At 40.2% G+C, this 24,879-nt stretch overlaps 1 protein-coding gene and 1 long non-coding RNA gene across 5 annotated transcripts in view; one reads left to right on the forward strand and one right to left on the reverse strand.

Moving 5' to 3' along the window:
- Positions 1-24,879, reverse strand: part of ZCCHC17 (zinc finger CCHC-type containing 17) — a 51,607-nt gene that overhangs the window by 3,145 nt on the left and 23,583 nt on the right. For all 4 annotated transcript variants that reach the window (XM_005202977.5, XM_005202978.5, XM_024976586.2 and 1 more), the window contains 4 exon segments: positions 21,792-21,892; positions 20,267-20,358; positions 12,449-12,549; positions 10,329-10,474 (listed from right to left, as the gene is read on the reverse strand). In XM_005202977.5, the coding sequence (XP_005203034.1) occupies positions 10,329-10,474; positions 12,449-12,549; positions 20,267-20,358; positions 21,792-21,892 (440 nt within the window).
- On the forward strand, positions 1,359-21,493 carry LOC112443306 (uncharacterized). The gene is made up of 2 exons (XR_003031650.2): positions 1,359-3,033; positions 21,212-21,493. It is a non-coding gene; the product is annotated as an uncharacterized lncRNA (long non-coding RNA).

The following is a 24,879-nucleotide window of genomic DNA, read 5'->3' on the forward strand; positions in this document are numbered from 1 at the left end:
TACTCACTCCAGTATTCTTGGGCTTCCCTGGTAGCTCAGACAGTAAAGAATCTGCCTGCAATGCTGGAGACCTGGGTTTGATCTCTGGGTTGGAAAGATCCCCTGGAGGAGGGCATCGCAACTCACTCCAGTATTCTTGCCTGGAGAATCCCCATGGATGGAGGAGTCTGGCAAGCTGCAGTCTATGGGGTCGCAAAGAGTCGGACATGACTGAGCGACTAAGCACAGCACACACAGCAAAGACAAGAACATTAAACTTTCTAATCCAGAGTTTGGCATTATTTGTACTTTGCTTTCTCTCAATGATGAATGCTCAAAAGGAGGACAGAGAAGAACAAATCACTAGAGAACCCTGGCATGACTCTAGCTAGCAAGCAGGACTCAAGAAAATGGTCTTCTAGACCTCAGTCTTGACATAGAGGCTCTTTTGCACCCTGAACAAAGAAAATCTTGTCCTCCAGCAGGTTGGCACCATTTTCATTGTGTGTCTATAATCTTGAGCTGGAGAACAAAAATTACTTCATATGTTGTAGTTCAAGAGGAAAGTTGGGAGTTGGGGTAGAGGCGAAGATGGAAAGTCAGAGGTAAAACTAGCTTCTGGTTCCTCAACTGCATTCAATGGGAAAGAGGAGCATAAGGTAAAGGGTAGTGAACCAGGGGTGTGAGCTCATGGCAGACAGGCCAGAAGGACAGGGGAAAGAAGCCACTCCTCAAAACCACTCTCTCGGAAAAGCACATACCCTGTGCTAAACAGTTAGTCCAGCCACATTCTCTATAGTTCTGAAGAAGGATAGCAGTAAACTAGTGTGAGATAAAAACAAAAACTGAGAAAGGGGAAATAACAGCAGTTAACACTTTCTGAGTACCTAGTTTTCTAGATATTGGGCTGGGCACTTAGCACACATACCTCATGACCTTCACAACAAACCTATTAAGTGGGTATAATCATCTCTATATTTTCAGGAAAGAAAATTATAACTTCAGAAAGGTTTATTGAGATACAGTGCCTTGCCCAGTGGTAGAACCTGGATTCAACTCAGACTGGGCCCCAAATCAGATGTTCTTCACATGGGCTTCCCAGATGACTCAGTGGTAAAAAATCTGCCTACCAACGCAGGAGATGTTGGAGACATCTCGATCCCTGGATTGGGAGGATCCCCTGGAGGAGGAAATGGCAACCCACTCCAGTATTCTTAGCTGGAGAATCCCATGGACAGAAGAGCCTAGGATGCTACAGACCATGGGGTTGCAAAGAGTCAGACACAACTGAGCAAATGAGATGTTTTTTATATCTCCGTGTATATTAAAGGTGGAGAAGGCAATGGCACCCCACTCCAGTACTCTTGCCTGGAAAATCCCATGCATGGAGGACTCTGGTGGGCTGCAGTCCATGGGGTTGCTAAGAGTCGGATACGACTGAGTGACTTCACTTTCACTTTTCACTTTGATGCACTGGAGAAGGAAATGGCAACCCACTCCAGTGTTCTTGCCTGGAGAATCCCAGGGACGGGGGCGCCTGGTGGGCTGCTGTCTATGGGGTCGCTAAGAGTCGGACAGGACTGAGCGACTTCACTTTCACTTTTCACTTTCTTGCACTGGAGAAGGAAATGGCAACCCACTCCAGTGTTCTTGCCTGGAGAATCCCAGGGACGGGGGAGCCTGGTGAGCTGCCGTCTATGGGGTCGCAGAGTCGGACACGACTGAAGTGACTTAGCAGTAGCAGTATATTAAAGGCAGCACCTAAATTAGCATTTTTTAACCCAAAGGCACTGATTGGCCAGAAATGAAGCAAGCAAGCATATATTCTTTTTTATTCTTTTCTCTTTTTGGTTGCACTGGGTCTTTGTTTCTGCACCCAGGCTTTCTCGAGTTGCAATAAACAGGATCTGCTCTTTGTTGCGGTGCGCAGGCTTCTCATTGTGGTGGCTTCTCCTGCTGCCAAGCACAGGCTTGAGTAGTTGCAGCACAGAGCCTCGTTAGTTGTGGTCTGTGGGCCCCAGAGTGTGTGGGCTCCAGCAGCTGCAGCTTGCAGGCTCTAGAGCGCAGGCTCGGTAGTTGTGGCACCTTGGCTTAGCTGCCCACAGCATGTGGAAACTTCTCGGACCAGGGATCAAACCTATGTCCCCTGCACTGGCAGGCAGATTCCTATTCACTGTGCCACCAGGGAAGTCTTTTTCTATTTATTCTTAAGAACCACTCTTGAGAAAGCACTGGTTATTTATTCTCTTATTCTTGAGAAATGATTGATTCTCAAGAGAAAATCTGATTCTCAAACTGATTCTCCAGGGTGAATTTCTGTACAGTAGGATGGAAGGTGATTCCTGGTTAGAATTTGCCTATAAGACCCAATTTATCAAAGCTTGTAAAGGGTAAGACTGGAAGGAAAAGGTTTATTAATCAACTCACAAATATTTACTGAACTTTACTACCTACAAAGCATTTTAGAAAGCCATAGTTACATGAAATGTTGCTTAGGAGATAAGAACACACAGATTTTTAATATAATTCAGACAAACAGAGTACCTGCTAAAGCCATAGTAGCAGATGCAAAGTAAACACATTTAGTAGCTCAGTAGTAGTGACTGGCGCCATTCCTCCAAACCTAAGCTAACCTCGTCAAACAAGGGAAAGAATAACTAACTCCCTATAACCATACAGTACACTCATTCAACAAATATTTGTTGAGTACCTTCTATAAGCCAGGAATATCTACTAATTTGTCTCTTGTAATACTTGAATGACGTTAGAAATCAGGGATCAGAAGCCTTCAAGGTACACACTAATCAAGGAGAAACACTAATTAAGATACTAAGCAGTCCATGGAAGTGATGTAAGAAAAGTACAAGCAACATACCACAGACACATAAGGGAAAGAAATCAATTATATCTGAGGAATCTGGAATGGTCTCATGAAGGATAGGTAATGCGTTGTACTTCTAAAAGATGAATATGGCTTTGGCAGGTGGAGTATGGTGGTAATGCTGATGGAAGAAGGGAAGTGAGGGTCTTCCAGACAGAGGGAAGACAGATAAGGTAAATGCTTGAAAGCTCCCATGTGGCTTATTTACCATGTACTGGGTCCCATCACTTCTTTCTTACTCAAAGGCATCAGTCCAAGAATTGTCCCCTCTTTTCTGCATCAAATTTTCCTTCTTTAGTGGCTCATTCCCAGCAGTAAACAAATGTGCTCTTATAGTTCCCATTAAAGAACAAAACAAAACCCTCCTAAGCAATTTTAACCAGGTTAAAATTGTTAAGCTGGTTAACACCACTCTACTGAAACCAGTCTTGTCAAAGTTACCAATGATCTCCACACGGCCAAATTCATGGTTAATCCTTAGGCCTCATTTACTTGATCGATCAGCTGCATTTGACACAGTCTATCATGTATGGATGTGAGAGCTGGACTGTGAAGAAGGCTGAGCACCGAAGAATTGATGCTTTTGAACTGTGGTGTTGGAGAAGACTCTTGAGAGTCCCTTGGACTGCAAGGAGATCCAACCAGTCCATTCTGAAGGAGATCAGCCCTGGGATTTCTTTGGAAGGAATGATGCTGAAACTGAAACTCCAATACTTTGGCCACCTCATGCGAAGAGTTGACTCATTGGAAAAGACCCTGATGCTGGGAGGGATTGGGGGCAGGAGGAGAAGGGGACGACAGAGGATGAGATGGCTGGATGGCATCACTGACTCGATGGACGTGGGTCTGAGTGAACTCCGGGAAGTTGGTGATGGACTGGGAGGCCTGGTGTGCTGTGATTCATGGGGTTGCAAAGAGTCGGACACGACTGAGCAACTGATCTGATCTGATCTGATTTTCCATAAAATACACTCCTCACTTAACTTCCGCCACATTCTCTCACTCTCCACCAACTTCCCTAGCTGTTCTTTTTCAGACTCCCTTGCTCCATAACCTCTAAAAATTGAAACACTCTGGGGCTCAAGTCCTCAAACCTGTTCTCTTCCCTATATTTACTCTCCAGGCAATCTCATATATGAACTCAAATACCATCTATCTATAGATGGCTCCCAAATTTATATCTCACCTGAGCCTTTCCTTTGACCTCCAAAACTACACATCTAACTGCTCACTCTACACATCCATGTGTGTACCTGATAGGCTTCTATGCCTTACCCCTCCCAAACCTACTCTCCTGCCCCTCCAGTTTTCTCTCCCATTTTCATTGATGACAACTCAAACTAAACCCAACTGCTCTCCATTCCCAAACCTACTTCTGCATTCCTTCTCTTAGCTCAGTTAACCCAAAACCTTGCAGTCATCTTCAATTGTTCTCTTCCTTATCTTACATCTGATCACTCAACAAATTCTGTCAGCTCTGCCTTCAAAATATATCCACACTTCAACTCCCTTCTCACCACCTCCACTACTTCTACTTCTAGTAGAAGCCTCCATCATCTCTCATGTTTCCATCATCATTTCCATACAGTAGCCAGAATAATTCACTTAAAAGAGAAGTCAGATCATGTCATGCTGCTGCTGCTAAGTCACTTCAGTCGTGTCCGACTCTTAGCGACCCCATAGATAGCAGCCCACCAGACTCCCCCGTCCCTGGGATTCTCCAGGCAAGAACACTGGAGTGGGTTGCCGTGTCCTTCTCCAATGCATGAAAGTGAAAGTGAAGTCACTCAGTCGTGTCCAACTCTTAGCGACCCCATGGACTGCAGTGCACCAGGCTCCTCCTTCCATGGGATTTTCCAGGCAAGAGTACTGGAGTGGGGTGCCATTGCCTTCTCCAAGATCATGTCATCCCTCTACTCAAAACCCCTAATGACAACCATCTCATTCTAAGTGAAAGTTGAGGTCCTCATATTCTCATATAAGGCCCTGGTTTCCTTTAATTCATTCACTTCCTATACTGGCCTCCTTGCTGTTCCTTAAAAAGGCCAAGTTCATTCCCAATACCTAGCTATCATACCTGTTGAAGGGCTCACTCACCACTTCTCTGAGTAGCTTGCTTTCTCACTTCCTTCAAAGATCAACTCAAATGATGCTTTCTGAGAAAAGCCTCATGCGAAGAATGGGAAGTCTAGAATGGGAAGTCCTGTCTAGAATGGGAAGTCACCTATTTCCTTACCCCATTCTACCATTCCCTATCTCTCATAACCAAATTAATTTTATCCATAGCACCTATCGGGCTTCCCTGGTGGCTCAGACAGCAAAGAACCTGCCTGCAGTGCTAGAGACTCAAGTTTGATCCCTGGGTTGGGAAGATCTCCTGGATAAAGGACTAGCTACCCACTCCAGTATTCTGCCTGGAGAATCCCATGGTCAGAGGAGCCTGGCGGGATACAGTCTATGAGGTCGCAAAGAGTCAAACACAACTGAGCAGATTAACACACAACACACAGGACTTATCAGTACTTGAAATGTTAGTATTTACTTACTAAGTTCATTGTCTGTAACCCTCATTAGAAAGAAAGTGCCATGAATTTTACCTGTTTGGTCACTACTGTACCTGCAATGACTAGAACAGAGCTTGGCATATAATAGAAATTCTTTTAATGAATGAGGTTGGAGTAGAGTATGTGACAGAAGGGACTGGTAAAGAGATGATATTGTGATGTTGGACAAATCATGAAAAGTCTTAAAGGAACTCAGACTTTTCCATAGAAAAAGGGGAATCATAGAAGGCTTTTGAGTGGACTACACTGGATGACCCTCTGTGCTCCAGCAGATCGGGCCCAGGACTGGCAACCTCTCTCGAAGGTAGGCACCAGAAATTCTCTGGATAATAGAACAGAGCCAGCACTGCAGCCAAGGGATGGCTTTCTATTTCTGTTTTCTATATATAGTACAGCAGAGAGTAATTATAGTAGCCGAATCAAAAGATGAAAATTATATTCTGGATCAAATATAGCTAAACTTCACTATAATAAGCGGGCAGCCAACCCCAAGGTAGATGCTTCCTCATAATAGAGCCTGATTTAGAAAGACCCATGATGGTATATGATAAGTGAAAGAGGCTAGCAAAGCACAGACCACAGGTTCATGGAAAGAGTATCCAGGGCTTCACTGTAAAAGCCTCTATACCTATTTTACTAGCCTCTTCATGGCCCATTTCCATTTGCAACACAGAGGTTCCTCTTGTTCTAATTACGGCCAAAAAAATAACTTGCAATCTTCAGACACTGGGATGAAAACTGTCATGAATAGGTATAGCACTGAATTAAACCAATGCATACTAGATTTTTGTACAAGGCTTCCCCGGTGGTCTAGTGGTTAAGACTCAGCACTTTCACTACAGAGGGCACTGGTTTGATTCCCGGTCGGTTAACTAAGATCCCACATGGCATGCAGAGTGCCCCCAAAAAGGAAAAGGAAAAAAATTAAGATATTTTATAAATTTTAAATACTAAACAAATGTATGGCATAAAAGATAATGAAGGGATTAACGACAAGGTGCGAAGACAATGGTGCTAGCTGCTTTCTTGGTAGAAACAATGGGCACCAAGGGGGGAGATTTTACCGTGTCAATTCCCTTAGAAGCACTTTTTAATCAAAGAGGACTCATGAGTCAGAAGTTCATATACACAAAGGCACTTTAAAAAGTAGTAGGTATGATGACTGTTACTGCCACCGTTCATCAGACTATTTCTCTACTAAGTGAAGAGCAACGGAAGGTTGGATAATGGGTTGACTAAGCAGGTCATAAAGAGCCTCATACCTAGCAGATCCTTAATAATTATTTTGGAGAACTAAAATACACATCTCAAAGCAGCTTTAGAAACAAAGCAATAACTAATTGTACCAGCTGTATTAAGCAACACAAAAACACCCAAAGACCCACAGCAGTGAGAAAACCACAGAACCATTTTAGGAATCTGACAAACACCATTTAAACTCTAAAAGGTTAAAAGAGAATGAAAAAAATCCCTGCAACATATAAATAGAATTCAGTTTAAAATCAAGCTCTACTAAAGAAGTAAAATTATCTGTCTATAGATATAATCTTTATGTAAAAAATCTTTAAAGAGTCCACAAAAAACTATTAGAACTAATCGATGAATTCAGAAAAGTTGCAGGATACAAAATCAACATACAAGAATCAGTTTCATTTCTATACACTAACAACTAGCAATCTGAAAAGGAATTAAGAAAACAATTCCATTTATAATAGGATCAAAAAGAATAAAATACTTAGGAATAAACTTAGCCAGGGAGGCAAAAATAGTAATAATTCTACATTAGTAATAATTCTACAATAATGAAAACTACAAAGCAATGCAGAAAGAAATTATTCCCTGGCAAACAGAAGGCGAAAAAGTAGCAGTGATAGATTTGATTTTCTTGGGCTCCAAAATCACTATGGACAGTGACTGCAGCCATGAAATTAAAAGATACTTGCTCCTTGGAAAGAAAGCTATGACAAACCTAGACAGCAGAAATTAAAAAGCAGAGACATCACTTTGGCAACAAAGGTCTGTAGGTCTGCAGAGTCAAAGCTATGGTTTTTCCAGTTGTCATGTATGGATGTGAGAGTTGGACCATAAAGGCTGAGTACTGAAGAATTGATGTTTTCAAACTATGGTGCTGGAGAAAACTCCTGAGAGTCCCTTGGACAGCAATGAGATCAAACCATTCAATTCTAAAGGAAATCAACCCTGAATATTCGTTTTAAGGACTGACGCTGAAGCTGAAGCTCCAATACTTTGGCTACCTAATGCAAAGAGCTGACTCACTGGAAAAGATCAGGATGCTGGGGAAGACTGAAGGCAAAAGGAGAAGCGGATGACAGAGGATGAGATGACAGATAAGATATAACATCACCAACTCAATGGACATGAATTTGAGCAAAGTCCAAGAGATAATGAAAGACAAGAAAGTCTGGCGTGCTGCAGTCCATGGGGTTGCAAAGAGTTGGACAAGATTTAGCCACTGAACAACAACAGTTACAGAAGAGAAGGGAGAAATACAACAGCCACAGCCTCAGAGCAGTCCACATTCAGAGTTAAAGCAGAGGGCAAAAGAGAGTCAAGCAGTGAGATAAGGGTTTTTTGTTTTTTTTTTCCCCAAAAAAATCAGATGTCCAGACCCAGGCCCTGTGAACTTGGTACTCAAGAGGTAGAAGGGAAACATGTATTTTAAAAATCTCCATGGGCTGGGACTTCCCTGGTGGTACAGTGGACAAGAATCTGCCTGCCATGCAGGGGACTCGGGTTCGATTCCTGGTCTGGGAAGATTCCACATGCCACAGGCAACTAAGGCCCATGCGCCACAAATATTGAGCCTGTGCTCTAGGGCCCACGAGCCACAACTAATGAGCCCCTGTGCCACAACTACTGAAGCCCACACACCTAGAGCCTATGCTCAGCAACAGGAGAAGCCTGCACACTGCAAATCAAGAGTAGCCCCACTCACTGCAACTAGAGAAAACCTGCATGCAGCAAGGAAGACCCAGGGAAACCAAATATTTAAAAAAAATTTTTTTTTTTAAATCTCCTTGGGCTAGTTCACAGTCTGAATATAAGTGAGAGAGGTAAGGAGCAAAAAATACACAGTAGTAGTGGGAGGGGGAAGAAGGAAGAGAATTGAGATATTATAAGGCACCACAGACAGGACTTGGTGACTGACTATGTACAGGATAGAAAGGAGAAAAAAATTAATTGCACATTGTTTCTTTCTTGGAGACTGGAAGGTTATTGCTGTCATTAAAACTAGAAATACAAGCAACAAGGGTTTTAGTGGTTGTATTTTTATGGGGCTTGGGGTAGGAGTGTGTGTATAGGGAGGAGGGCCAAAGAAGAGCTCATGATAGTCGTGACAGTTAACATTAATTAAAAACTTATCAGTGCTTTATATCTAATTTGAGAAGCTGGGCATCACTCTGCAAGGAGCACATTTATCAAAGATCCACAACAATCCTACTTTGTCAGTTACTGATGTTAGCAAATAGCACAGAAAGGTCTTATACTATGTCTGACTGGCTCCAAGCCAGAGTTTGAGGTACCACTGGGATATTACTTAGTGATGTCAAAGTTGTCAGGGCAGCTGAAGTCTTAGAAGGGATGTGATCACCCAGGGAAAAAATATACAGATTGATAAATTATCACCCATATATTGGGCTAATTCTTAATAATGGTACAATGGGCCTTTTTCCTTGTCCAAAAAATGAAGAAAATACTTAAATTTTTAAATAACGCCCACTGAGGGCAAGGACTTTATCAGAGTTTTTATGTTCCTAGGTTTGCAATGCCTGGAACAAAATGACCACTTAATAAAAGTTTGCTAAAGCTTTAAAACAAAACAAAACCAAAGAAAACTCCAAAACTTAATAACTGGCCACAACTAAAAAAACACTACACTATATGAGAACAACTATTTCTGACCTAATTATAGCATAGTTGTGTTTTTTTTTCTTCCCATTTCCTCTCTGTGCTGTATGCTACAAATGCACTGGGTTTTTTTCTGCACTACAGTAATGTCTGTTTTATGAATTGTATAGACGGAAGATACAACGCAGTGAGACAGGCACTCTTATGCACTGCTGGGTGCAAAATAAGTACTTTTTAGAAAGACAATTTGATAAGATGTATAGAGAGTCTTAAAGCCCTTATTCAGCAATCTTACTTAGGAATTTATCTAAATAAAGGAATAACAGACTTGGCCAAAGACTAGGCTGAAGTATTCAAAAATATCCCACAAAAAATACAATTAAATGAACCATCATTTAGCCATAGGGTAGAGTATCGTATGGTGCTCTTTAATCAAGTTTTTAAGAATATTTAGGGCTTCCCTGGTGGCTCAGATGGTAAAGAACCTGCCTGCAATGCAGGAGACCTGGGTTTGATCCCTAGGTTGGGATGATCCCCTAGAGAAGGGAATGACTACCACTCCAGTATTCTTGCCTGGAGAATCCCATGGACAGAGGAGCCAGGCAGGCTACAGTCCATGGGGTTACAAAAAGTCGGACACAGCTGAGCAACTAACACGCACAAGAACACTTTAGGTTACTAGAAAATGCTTTTGATAAATATGAAAAAAGTAGGATACAAACTATACCTAGCAAGATGATGATTGTGCGTTTATGTGTAAACACATATATATATGTGAAAATCATATATATATACGTGATATGATATACAAATCATATCATATATATACACAATTACATAGAGCATTATATATTTATCTATGTATATATTTACCTAGAAAAATATAGGAATATTAAGAGTCTCACTGGGTGGAAAGATTACAAGAGATCCTAACATTCTTTACATATCTCAGTATTTCTAAAATTTCCGCAAAAAGTATATTTTTATTTTAAAACTCAAAAAAATATGATAAATAAAAGCAAGATAGCACTCACCTTCTTTCTTTTTCTAGAAGAATTTCTCGTGGTGTCAGGCTTTTCAAACTCTGCTGACTTTGCCTCTTCTTTCTCCTCTTCCTCGTCAGGTATCAGAGAATACTTGGTCCCACCTGGTTGCATGAAACAATCCTTTGCAAAGTGGCCTGCAGAACAAAAGTAGAAAAAGTAGGGAGGGAAGAAGCGATCTCTCCCCTTAGCAGGTGGATCTTCCCCAGAAGCTCCTGAAGGGCTGGCTGGTTCAGGAGGTACTACTAAGTTCATTCACAGCAGCTACTGCATTCAGAGCAGCTTGACGGCATTGCTCACTCAACCAGAGCTAGACAGGCAGCTGGTCCTAGAGCTGTGGGAAACGCTGGCACTGCTTTGGAAATGGCAAAGAATGTGAGGGTATAGGCTTGTGCTGCCCTCATTTGCAACTGGGTTGAGTAATTTTTAAAGGTCTTATTGTTGTTGTTTAGCTGCTAAGTCATGTCTGATTCTTTTGCAACCATAGCTATGGACTGTAGCCCGCCAGGCTCCTCTGTCTGTGGGATTTCCTATATAAGAATACTAGAATCGGTTGCCATTTCCTTCTCCAGGGGATCTTCCCAACCCAGGGATTGAACCCACGTACTCTGCATTGGTTTTAAAGGTCTATCTGGAACTTATTTCTGACAATGAAAGGCTGCTCCAGAGAGCAGAATATTTACCAGAGGGAGCCAAGTGGCAGGCAAAGAAGCCCTAAAGGAAGATAGCTCTTAGGCAGCAGGCAAGAACACAGCACTCAAATTCAAGCTAACACATAGAGAGACAGCAAAGTCACCTAGGGGCAGTCAACATTCACAGTCTGTCAGGTCCGGCAAGGCCTGAGAGATCATCAAATCCAACACTGCATTTGCAGAAGATATGAAGGCCCAGAGTAAAGAAGTACCTCAAGGTCACACAGACAGCAGAACTAAAACTTACCCTGGGTCTCATGTCTCCCTGCCCTGTGCTCTTTCTGTTGCACCCAAACCAACCACTTTTGGCCTGCCTGGGCCAAACTCCATCTTTCATTATTCTTTTCTGCCTCATGTAACACCTGGTGGAAACAAGTTGAAGGTAAGAGAACCTCACTCTCCCTGCGCCTACATTACTATTAAGGGGCCCTTTAACAGACGCTACACAGCTGGTTTTATGTGAGCTTTTTGTAGGCCCTGCCTTAGGGGCACAAAGAATTTGATGAGATCATCAAAAAGCTATGTGTAAACTATAAGACTTTGCAACTCAAGAGTCCAGAAGCTGAATAGTGCCTGGAAGGAGAATACAGCATAAAGTTTTCCAAATATCTGGAACAATCCCACAATATCTGTAAGGAAGTATTTGTTCTCTCAATTTCATTTTTCCCTTCCTCCCTCTACATTAATGATAAATCAGGACTTAAACCCCACAACCTCAACCAGGACACAAATCTGCTACCACTTGTAGAAAAGTCAAGAGAGCAAAGTAGATGAAAGGCTAGGGAGACCTGGTGACAAATTGAGGTCACTCTGAAAATGAGAAGATGGCAATCCCTCTCATTATAGTTCCAACAAGGGAAGTCAGGCTGAAAGGGCTCTTTAATATTTGAGTAGGACTGGAGGAAACTTGAGGAAACAAAGCTAAAAGGAAGTGACTAGACTATTCTTTACTATGAAAAAAATATTGTATTCAGAACTCAGAAGTTAGAGAGAGAAAGGTAAAATAAGCAAGAAAGGATTGACTTGGATCCTTAAGGAATATATTTCCAAGTCACTTAGTTTTTGCAACCAAACAATAATGGTCCTTAGAGATGAAATTTAGATTGTTAATAATCCAACACTCTTACCCCTCCTGTCATAGTACATGGGGGCCCTGCCCAGGGAGGCATCGCCTGCGAGGGAGGGGAGTAGTGGTGGTAGTGTAGTACCCGGCAGGGCCAGCATTCAGAAAAGGAAACAGAAAAAGCAACAAGTCATGAACTCCGATGTGAGTCTAGTAGGAGCAGCAGATAAGCAGGTGAGGCCAACACTTGGCTAAAACCCAGGGTGATCTAAAGGCACACTAGGTGGCCTCCCTCATCCTGTAAAGGGTTCATCCACAAGGAGAATAAAATTGAAAGGGCAGAGGCTTCACCTTACCTTTACAGCCACACTTCTTGCAGGTGGTGTTCAGGACAGCCTCGAGGGTGATCTTCTGCCCAGTGTAATCCTGGAAGGACCGCCTCCGCCTCTCTTCTTGCCTGTAATGAAATGATACTGACTGTTGGCCCTCTTAAGAGATGTGGCCACAGATATTACTAGCTAATACTCTATGTTGGTTTTTTGTTTTGTTTTTGGCGGGTAGAAGGGAGAAAGGAAAAGCACTGGGCCTAAGGAGATAGGCAGTGAAAGCAACAACATGAACTAGACAGTTTTTTCATTCAGGACAAGGCTCTGAATTAATTACTATGAATAAGACTAGATTTCATCTTACTCGTGCACAGGGGATAAAGATACAATTACTCACCTTGCTAGGTCCCCTACAACCCTTACAAGGTCACTCTTGGTGACCATCAAAGATTTCTTAAAAAATCAAGTCCAAATTTCTTATGCTGGTATTCAAGGCCTCTCATAGGCTGTCTCTAACCTACTTTTCTGGCCTCACCTTTACTTGTACAATATGCTCTAGCCAAACCACACTATTTTACCTTCCCCAGATGGTTCACTGCTTTTGCTTAGGCCCCTCCCTCTTCCTGAAATGCTTTGTTTCCCCTCTTTACTCCCACCTCACCGCCTAACTACACCCAAACATTTCAAGGCTGGCTCAGTTATTGCTCCTCCTATCAAACTCTCCTCCCTAAGTCCCTCAGCCAGAATTAATCTCTTTGTTCATAGTCCCATAACACTTTTAAAAAATTCTAAATATATGATCAAATAATAAAATACACACAGAAAAGTACTCACAAGTATACAGCTTGACTGATTTTTTACAATTTGAAATATCCACATAATCATTCCTCAGAGAAACAGAACATCACCAACACCACAGAAGCCGCTCTAGCCACTGTGCCTCCTCCAAGAACAACCACTATTCTAGTTCCTAACAGAACAGACTAGTTTTACATATTTTTCTAAGTTATATCAAGAGAATCAGAGCAAGGACCCTTCTGTATCTGGCTCCTTTCACTGCTTTGTGAGATCCATCTAAGTGTTGTGTGTGGCTGTGGATCATTCATTCTCATTGCTGTAAAGCATTTTTCCGTTGATGAATATTTGAGTGATTTCTACTATCAGAGTGCTTCTGCGAACTTTCTAGCACATGTCTTTTGGTGAACTTGTATATGTACGTGCATTTCTTTTGGGAAATGCCTAATTCCAGGTAGGACTGTAACTACTGAGTTACAGGGCATCTGTCTCAGTAGACACTGCCATACAGTGTGTTTACCAATTGCACTGCTACCAGCAGAGCCGAAGTGCCCCAGCTGTCTCAGCTTTTACTACCTTTACTATAATACACAGGACCTACACAGAGTTTTCTTAGACAATGTTTAACTGAAGAGTATCATCCCTGATCACTCTTCCTTTCAGACTCAAACTGCATCCTATATACACTTCAATCCTAGCACATATCACACCACATAGTTATTTCTTTCTAGATCCAGGCCTGTTTAAAAATATCTTGTCTTTGGTTCCCTGGCACCTCAGCCCAGGGCTTGGCAAGCAACACATCAATGGATGCTTGCTGAAATTTCTTTGTTCTTTATCCAAAATATTTTTCTTTACCTTAATGTCTTTAACTTTGAACTCTGACTTCACCTAGGCTTTTCCAACTGTTCACTAGCAGGTCTCTCCAGAGTCCAGCAAAAGTAGAGAAATATTGTGAAAAAAGAGCCACATTACCCAAAGCAATGCAGGTTAATCAAAGCAGAACAAAGCTACTCACTTCACAGATTATAGTCAAGTTTTATGGGCTATGTGGGCTCAAGAAAGGAAACAAAGAGGATCAAGATACTCCATATTCTATCCCATTCATTCTTCAAAGTTCAGCTCAAATATCGCATCTTCTATAAAATGCTCCCTGTTACCACAGGCAAAGTTACTACTCACTTTATTTTACCAATTTGTTTATATTTTGCCTCACCCTTTATTCCACAACCTGATGCAAAAAGCCAACTCATGGGAAAAGACCCTGATGCTGGGAAAGATGGAAGGCAAAAGAAGGGAGCTGCAGAGGATGAGATGGTTAGATAGCATCACCAACTCAATGGACATGAATTTGAGCAAACTCTGGGAGATAGTGAAGGACAAGGAAGCCTAGAGTGCTGTAGTCCATGGGGTCACAAAGAGTTGGACACAACTTAGCAACTAAACAACAACCTTATCACAACCAGGACTTGAAAAGTAAAGTCTATGTTAAATTCTTTTCCATATCTGAGCAGACAGCACACCATCTAGCATACTGTTGTCAAAAAAAAAAAGCAAAGATGTAAAGTTATAAATATGTCTGTACTGCTGACTACGTCTGACTTTGTGTCTATGGCTAATGAGCACTTCAAATGTGGTTTGTGATTGAGGAGTTAGATGGTAAACTTTATTTACTTTCAGATAATTCACATTTAAATCACCTATGTGACTAGTGGCTTCCCAGCTGGGACAGACCACACAAGCATATGGTTTAAGTTCTAAAGTCTGTTCATATCCCTAGCTTGTGCCCTAGAAGAATCTTACTCAAATGATAGAAGGTCAGCTGTCTGGTATGGGTCACAGGAGAGCGTCCATTCAAAGAGTGAAGCTTGAGGAACAAACTCCAAGGTGAGGAGCGTGAAGAAGTAAATAGTGAGTTACTTACCTAGGATATAAAGTTTCAATTAAGGAAGATGAGTAAGTTCTAGCGATCTAATGCACAGCACTGTACCTATAGTCAACAATACTGTATTATACACTTAAATATTTGTTAAGAGGGTAGATCTCATGTTAAATGTTCTCGCTGCAATAAAATTAAATTTAAGAAAACAAGGCAGGTTCTTGGGGACATAACTTGAACAGTCACAAAAACTCCATTGCTTTCAGATGTCATTTGTAGAGCTCAGTTTCAAGTGGCTGTGAGTTGCAGCCTAAGCAAACCCTCATTATAATCAATTCCAATCCTCTGTGGATTCAAACACACCATAAGCCAAATCATACGTCCCACCTAACACTCAATTCAACAAATATGGCACTCACTCTCTTTCTGTCCTTATTGCCATCAAGCTAGTTTAGGCTTCAGTACATTTCACTTAAACAGTAATAATTCATTTACTGGTCTCCAGCACACATAGTTGGATTAATCTTTCATTTTTAAGTTTAACTAATAAGAAGCAAACACTAGTACTAATGATGTGAGGAGTATAGTAAAGTGATAGGACATGGTAGATATATATATATATATATATTTGTAAACGGATAATTACAGTGTGGTCATACATAAACTCTCTTTCTAAAGACTATACTATGCTGGTTAAACCCAACTGGAAACTGTATTTAGCCCTTTTCCATTTGCAGATTCACTTATTAGATGACCTTGTTAATATTCAATACTTTGGGGCCTGAGGGAATGAAATATAAGACCACTAGATTTTGATGGAGAATGAAAGGTAGTTGTCAAGCTGTGGGCAGCTGGAGACAACATGAAGATATTGAGCCTAAAGGGTAAAGCCAGAGAATGGGGTACCTGGAGAGTCTCTCCCACTCAAAGGCTTTAAAAACATTCATATTCTTTGACTGATATGCAAAGCTGCCCACAATCTGACTCCAAACTATCTTTCAAGCCCTACATTCTTGTACCTAAGCATACCCTCTTCTTTCCTTAAACAAGACTCTTGAATGTGCCACATGCTTTCCTGCCTCATGCCTTTCCTCAAACTGTTCCTTCTGCCTGGAATACTTTCCTCTGCTGCCTGACAAAATCTTACCTAGTCTTCAAGACTTAGCTCAACTGTCCCCTCTTCTTTGACCATCAAGGCCTGATATCAACTCTTCCTCTTCAGGATATTTCCTAGAATCCTTCCTTTAAACCACTCTTTTAATATTTATTACATGTTGCCTTGTATCAGGAGAAGGCAATGGCACCCCACTCCAGTACTCTTGTCTGGAAAATCCCATGGACGGAGGAGCCTGGAAGGCTGCAGTCCATGGGGTCGCTGAGGGTCGGACATGACTGAGCGACTTCACTTTCACTTTTCACTTTCATGCATTGGAGAAGGAAATGGCAACCCACTCCAGTGTTCTTGCCTAGAGAATCCCAGGGACGGGGGAGCCTGGTGGGCTGCCGTCTATGGGGTCGCACAGAGTCGGACACGACTGAAGCGACTTAGCAGTAGCAGCAGCAGCCTTGTATCAAAGTTATTTGCATAATTACTTCATTACACTAGGCAGTAAGGTCCTTAGACAGAAACCTTGGTATTGCCATTGTACTTCAAATAGAATAGGAGCCCAATAAATATTTGTCAAATAATAAGTAAATGGATACACTAACTAAACAACTACTAAACATCAAGCATTATGTGAGACAAGAAAGATAAGATGTGGCCTCTGCCTCATGGCTTTTATATATTTTTCAAAAGAAAGAGTGTGGGGGACTTCCCAGGTAGTCCAGCGGTTAAGACCCCATGCTTTCACGGCAGGAGGCATGAGTTCGATTCCTGGTCAGGGAACTAAGATCCCTGCATGGCATGCAGAATGGCCAAAAAATAAAAAACAAAAGAAAAGGTATGATAATCTCAGATACTAGAGGAAAAATGAAGAAATATTTTAAAACAACAACTACATGTAGTTGTTATATGTTAAATTTCTACTATAGATTAGACAATAAGCTGAAAGTGAAAGTCTCTCACTCATATCTGACTCTTTGTGACCCTATGGACTATACAGTCCATGGAATTCTCCAGGCCAAAATACTAGAGTGGGCAGCCTTTCCGTTCCCTTCTAAGTTAAGGTTCTTTCTAAACAAAATTTCATTTAAACCATACCATCATTTCTATTACACCAAGATGTAGGTGCCAGTCACTTGGTACAGTGAAGATATACCTTCACTGAGGTTCAGAGAGGCTAGGTAACCTCTTCAGGGTCATGCAGAACTAGGGCTCTTCCTGATTCAAGTCTAACTCTAAAACCTGTCATCATTCCACTACACCATGCTTCTTTCCTAGATGCAGACTATAAATAGTTTACAACAAAAGTTACTGTTCAGCCACTTGGTCATTACTAGAAATAGCCCATATATAGAAACATGTACAACATAAAACCAAGGGGTCCCTTCCTTCCAATTTTATTCCCTCGTTGTAAGAAACAGATGCAGCTCTTTTATCTTGTTTTGTATTTTTACCCTTATAAGAGTGGCTTTAGGAAATTTCACTGCTTTTTAATGTGTCTGTATAGACAGGATTCTTTGGAGCAGAAGTAATTTATTACAATGCAATCACACTAACATTTCTGGGCTCAGAATTATAAAAAATTTCAAATGTAAAGTATTTGTCAATAATTAGCCCTACCAAAAAACAAAAAAATCAGCCCTACAAACCTGTCAACATTTACAGACTAAACTACAATAATATGAAAAACTCCGTAAGTCACATGCAACACCTGGAAGCATCATGTGGGGAAAACAATATTAGTTTTAACACCAGAGAGACCTGGATTCAACCCACCATAACTTGTTACACAATCCCCGGCAAGTTATTACCAAGTATCAAGCTAGAAACTAAGAAAATAAAGTAAAATGGAAATAACACCCACTTTGCAGGTTGTTATAAGAATTAGACACATTAATGTGCATGAATCACCTTGCATAAGTCTGACATATAATATGTATTCAATAAATATTACTTCCCGTCCTTCATATTCAAAATTATTTTTTTTCAGAAGGGCTTCCAAACACTGCATTGCCAGACCCCACTCAAACAACACTTTTTTTTCCTTATTTAAAAAAATTAAATAACATGATGGCCACTAAGAGCACCAAATTAGCATGAAATAAACAATGTGATATTTTATGTAAGAAGCAACAAAATAATGTCATGGTTAACCTGAGGATAAACATATGATTTTAGTTGGCTTTCTGAAACACTGAAAACAGTTCATAAACCCCTCAGCCTCCTTCAAGGGATATTAAGGATCTAGGAACCCCTAATTAGAAACCACTTGTGAAGTGAAAGTCCCTCAGTCGTGTCCAACTCTTTGCGACCCCATAGGCTATATAGTCCACGGAATTCTCCAGGCCAGAATACTGGAGTGGGTAGCCTTTCCCTTCTCCAAGGGATCTTCCCAATCCAGGGATCAAACCCAGGTCTCCCGCACTGCAGGCAGACTCTTTTATTAGCTGAGCCACAGGGAAGCCCAAGAATAGTGGAGTGGGTAGCCTATCCCTTTTCCAGCGGATCTTCCCAACCCAGGAATCAAACTGGGGTCTCCTGCATTGCAGGCGGACTCTTTACCAATTGAGCTATCAGGGAAGCCCTAGAAATCACTGCTGCTGCTGCTGCTGCTAAATCGCTTCAGTCGTGTCCGACTCTGTGCGACCCCATAGACGGCAGCCCACCAGGCTTCTCCGTCCCTGGGATTCTCCAGGCAAGAACACTGGAGTGGGTTGCCATTTCCTTCTCCAATGCATGAAGTAAAAAGTGAAAGTGAAGTCGCTCAGTCATGTCCGACTCTTAGCAACCCCATGGACTGCCGTGCACCAGGCTCCTCCATCCATGGGATTTTCCAGGCAAGAGTACTGGAGTGGGCTGCCATTGCCTTCTCCGGCACACCCTAGTTTTACTGAGCTTCACAGATCCTGTGTTTTCTACAATTTGAAGGCAACTCTGAATTGAGCAAGTCTACTGGCATTATTTTTCCAACTGTATTTGCTCACTTCATGTCTCAGTATCAAATAAGGTAATTTGGCAGTGTTTCAAACTTTTTTATCACCATTATTATTTCATTTGTTATAGTGATCTCTGATGCTACTATTATCATCATTTCAGCACTTTTTAGTAATAAAATATTTTTTAATTAAGGTATATATATTGCTTTTTAGACACTGATATTGCACACTTAATAGACTACAGTATACTTTTGTATGCACTGGGAAATCAAAAAATTCATGTGACTCACTTTATTAAGGCATTTGCTTTATGTGGCGGTCTGGAACTGAAACCACAGGATCTCAGAGCTATGCTTGTATTCAAGAAAGATTCTGAGACAGCAAATTCTGTGTATCACCAGACAGTATCCTACACAGAAAATCTTCTATTCCTAAATGAAAAGTCAGAAGAGCTAGTGAAAGTAAGGTGTTGTGTTCAGGACACAGCACATCCCAAGATGCAGGAGTCTAAAACCCCACTGGAGTTGTCCCTTGTACGTGGTCTCTGCCTTTTTTCAGTCCCAGAGCTAGGGGAAAGGCAATTAACAAGTACCTCATGATGAATGCTTTTTGGCTAACTGGTTAAAGGGCAGAAGCAGAAAAAGAATAAGGGGAAGGAAACTTCTATGCTAGGAGCTGCAGAAAAAGAATAAGGGAAGGAAACTTCTATGCTAGGAGCTGCATGCTTGCATTTCATCTTAGTGTTTGCTACAACACTTTCTGGGCTTCCTTGGTGGCTCAGATGGTAAAGAAGTTGCCATCAATGCAGGAGACCTGGGTTCGATCCCTGGGTCAGGAAGATACGCTGGAGAAGGGAATGGCTACCTAACCCCAGTATTCTTGCCTGGAAAATCCCATGGACAGAGAAGCCTGGTGGGCTATAGTCCATGGGATCACAAAGAGTCAGACACGACTAAATAACTAAGCACACACACACACACACACACATAACACTTTCTACCTCTAAAAACCAAAGAGCACATAATTTATTAATATCACAGTCTACAAACAGTGGAGTTTAAAGGTGGGCCTGATTCACTATATCATTCTGTGGTTTTAAAAGTTATTTTAACCTTTCTAAACCTTTTACCTACTCAATGATAACGTTGTTGGGATCAAGGTCCTTTCCAGTCCCTTGGTTGACAACCTTCATGGAGAGGGATACTTTTATCCTATCATTTTTCATCTGAAAAACACAAAAGGAAAATTGGCAAAAGCTCAAAGTACATCATTTGGACTGCTGGTCTAAAATTATCTAAGAATTGGATGTTTTTATCATGTATTTAACACTGAATTCCTCTAACGGTCAACATTTTGGGTACTAACAAGCATAACAGGCAAATTCTATGGCAAGGCATTTCAGGAAATGGTTTTCTTATCATTCTTGACCCTCCTTAGGGGAAAGACAAAAATAATTGCTCAGAAATCCGGGGCCTGTGGAAGTAACCAGGCAAAAAATTAAAGCTATTTTTTTAAATATAGTTCAGTGTAATAATCGGTTCAGAGATCCATGAGCATAGAATGGATTTCAGAACATTCCAGTGGACTAGATCTCCTTTTGGACTTTGTCTAAAAGCTTCTTAAACATGAAGTCAACTAACAGTGTCTTTAAATGTGAAGACAGTCGTTAGCCACATTGGTCTTCTTTTGCTTCCATCAGCACTTGAAGGCCTCTACAATTTGCGGTCTTTATCAGCTACTCTCTTTGCCTACAATATGCTTTTCTCAACTTTTCACATGACTGGCTCCTTTTCCTTTGGGTCTCAGATCATATACAACCACCACCCACTCAAAAGTCTGTTTTGTTTTATCTAAATCAACCTCCACATCGTTTGACCCTACTATATAGCACTTACTGTAACCTGTAGTTATTTTTAATTATTTTAGTTTGCTTACTTATTTATCTCCTCTTGTATAGAATATATATTCTACACAAGTTCCATCACCACTGAAGTCAGTTATATCTGATTTACTAACTCTTGCATCCCTCAGACCTAGTATATATTAGGCACTCAAACATTGTTGAATGTCTCTTTCAGGACTGTCTCCTCTGCCATCCTCTGGGAGAAGAGCAGGTCTCAGTGTGCATGCACATCACTCCGGTGGTCTGAAGAGACCCCCAGACCCTCAAGTGAGCTGCTGTTAACAGGGTCCTCCAACATTTTCTCACTCTTCCTCACATAGCCTGGTGTCAGGTATTACGAAAAATGTAAACTCTATGTATGTTTAAAAATGTATGTAAACTCTATGTTCTTTTTTGTTTTGGTCCAAATTGAAGTGTATTTTGAAGTTTTCTACTAAAGACAGGCTCATAGATTTAAGTTTTCTTCTCTCTTTTTGGTTCTTTTTTTTTTTTTTTTTCCTCCACATCCATCATTTGGATGAACTACAGGGAGGGAAGTCTTATAAACAAGTAATTATTAGACCACACTAATTACAGCTCACACTGTCCTTCTGAGTTTGCATGACAGACAGATGGCCAAAAGGTTTAAATTCAGGTCAGATTATCAGCCACAGTTAACAACATATACACACTTGTGAAATATCACCATGAAAAACTTAGAAAATCCCGGCTTTACTTAATAGTTTCTAACCAGCTAAAGTTGCACAGAACTTTACCTCTCGGCCAATAAGCTTCACCCACACTTTGTCTCCAACATCTACTATCTCAGAGGGCTTATCCACGCGACAGGATGACATGTGAGTTCGATGGACCAGACCTGGGAACAAGAAGAAAAGCGCACTGGGCATACTCATACACATACTCTAAATAACACAGTAAAGAGGCAGTGGGAGTTGGGGGTTCACTGAAAAAGTTTTCATTGGTTTAAAACTGCAAATTAAAACAATTTGAGATGACTTTTTATACGTAATCAACTAACAAATATTCTTTAAAATAATGCTTAATTATAGAGTAGAGACGTGATACAACAGCTATATTTATATAATACTGGTAAAAATACAAGTTGGTACAATTCTTTGAAAATAAAAGGCATTAAGATGTTTATACCTTTGATGCAAAAAAACACCACTTGAATTTTTCCAAAAGAAAAATTCAACAGAGGCAAAAATTTATGGCATATAAAAATGCCTGCAGTATTATCTACAAAGGTTAAAAATAAAAATTATTACAAAATGTAAATGACCAATACTTGGAAAACACCTTGATAAATTATGATAAATCTTTCGTAAAAGAGTAAGCAGCCATTTAAATTAGTTATAAAAAATAATTATGATAAGTGAAAAAAGTAAAAATAAACAAGGTTGCCATTTTTAATCTATTAAATTAGCAAAATATTTAGAAGAGAATAATATCCGGTGTTGATATAAATATAGTAAAATAAGAAATACTGCTGAAGCTAACATAAAGTTTTAGAAATCACTTAGCAATGGCTATCAAGAGTGATAGAAATATTTAATAAAATTAATAGACATCCTTTTCCTTGTCTATCCAAGGTCATTTTCTGGGAGAACCACCTTCCTTACATTCTAAAAAAATCTGGTCAGTCCTTGTAGTTTGGTTGGAGCTGATCTAACCCCCAACTGTGGGGATATGACACAGGCATAGTCAATCAAGGTACTTCATTCCCCAGGCCACAGCAACTGACTGGTTCAGGGACAGACACAAGATACTAGCTAAATCAAATCTTTCTCAAGACTTTTGTCAGGATTATAAACTACAAGAAGTTACCAATGCCCATCTTTACCACCAGGTGGCAAGAATCAGCCAGACAGAAGCAAAGAAGAGCCTGCATAAACAAGAGACAAAGCCCTGAAGGCATAAACTAAGCACTGGATCCAGCCCTGGTGGAAGCTAGATTTATTAATATCTTACACTGCCCAGGGAAATTAGCCAGAAATTTACAAAATGTTTCTCCTGCATTTCTGTCCCTAGGAACCAAGAGTTCTAATAATTAACTTGACCCGTAATCACTTCTGAGACTAAGAAAAAAACTTATACTTAGAAAAATCTATATGTACCTAGAAAAGTGATTTACATCAAAAATATTCAATGTATTTTTAAGACAGTGAAAAAAATAGAAACAACCAAATATCCAGCAATAGGGTAATGGCTAAGTCAACTACGGTACAGCTACTTGACAGCCCATTAAAAACAATGTTCAAAAGATTATGTAAAAATATATCAATAATTCATTCTTTTGCAAATATCTGAGTGCCTACTATGTGCCACGCACTGTAGGAAACAGCATTTCTCATTTAAATAATGAAAATGCTTAAAACAGATTCCAAAAACTAGAAAGGAATAATCCAAAATGCTATAGCAATGGTTAGACTAGGGTATAGGATTGCAGGTTAATTTTTTTTATTTTCAAATGTTCTAATAATAGAGAAAACTCTATTCTGAGGGAAATTAATATAATAAACACTTATTCTGAATGAAAATAAACCTGGAATCTAAAGAAAAAGTAGTAAGTCAAAGATTTCTGTCCAAAAAACTTGCACTCCCTGAAGTTTCCTGAGAGAATCACTAACCTTTATTCTCAATCTCTCTTACACACAGGCATACACAAGGTTGTCAGCACATGCCTGTAACAAAGTATCTGCCATCTGTGTCTGGAGCTCCTGTGGGAAGCCACTCCTTTCACTGGTTGTGGTTATTGGGTCTCTCAGACCTACTTCAGCTGATTCTGGAGGCTGACAGTCTATCTTCCAATACTGCCAGAGCTAAAATGCTTTATATATATAATATAACCCATGTTTAAAATTTTAGACCATCATATAATCTTTAAATTGGATAAAATTCATGGATCTGGGTTCTCTTCTTTTTCGTGATCAAGTAATGAGCAGAGTAACCTAATTAGAAAACCCAGAGGAAATTCAGATGCCCTAAAGGAAAGGGAAACATTTCATTTTGACATCTTTTTGGCTCCAACTGTCCTCTAATTCTAAACTTCACTTTTTTCCTGAACTGCAAATGGAAGTTGTGAAGGAAATTAATGTTGAACCTAATATACTTGAGAGAATATTTTTTTCCTGAAACAGGTCTATTTATTGGAGTACCACAAAGAAAGAATGAGTTAACCATGTGTTCTCCTATGTGATTCCAAAGTAGGATATTTTTTGGCCCAAGCATCTCTTAAATATGGCATTTTGCAGAGCATTAATAATGAAAAATTATAAACAATTTAAAATGATTATGTGATACATGTGAATGATAAACTAATGCCATTTAAATGTTTACAAAAAGTATTTTAAAAGACAAAAAAATGTTTAACATTCATTAAGTGTAAAAGCTACAAAATGTATACACAGGGTATAATCTTAATTTCAGTATGTTCATTTCTATGTACATATGTGACTATAAAGAAATGCACTGAAATGTTCACAGCACCTATCTCTGTGTGGTAATAATGATCATTTGCTTTGGTAGGTTCTCTCTTATTATTCCATAAGCACGAATATTTTTAACCATAAAAAATGTTAACTATAAAAACCAAATATATATATATTTATAAACAAAATCTAAACATGATACGTACACTATGATTGAAATTATGTAAAACTATGTCTCATGGACACAGATGAAAAGGGAATACAAAAATTGTTATATTGGTGTGTGGGATTTTTATAGTTGAAACTTAATGGCTTATCTCCTTCACTTATTGGATGAATTAAACAAGAGAAATGGTCGAGCCCATAGTCTTGAATGTAAATGTCAGGTAGGCAGTTGGATATCTAAGTCCAC

The sequence above is a fragment of the Bos taurus genome, chromosome 2 (genome assembly GCF_002263795.3).
Source record: "Bos taurus isolate L1 Dominette 01449 registration number 42190680 breed Hereford chromosome 2, ARS-UCD2.0, whole genome shotgun sequence".
Taxonomy (NCBI): domain Eukaryota; kingdom Metazoa; phylum Chordata; class Mammalia; order Artiodactyla; family Bovidae; genus Bos; species Bos taurus.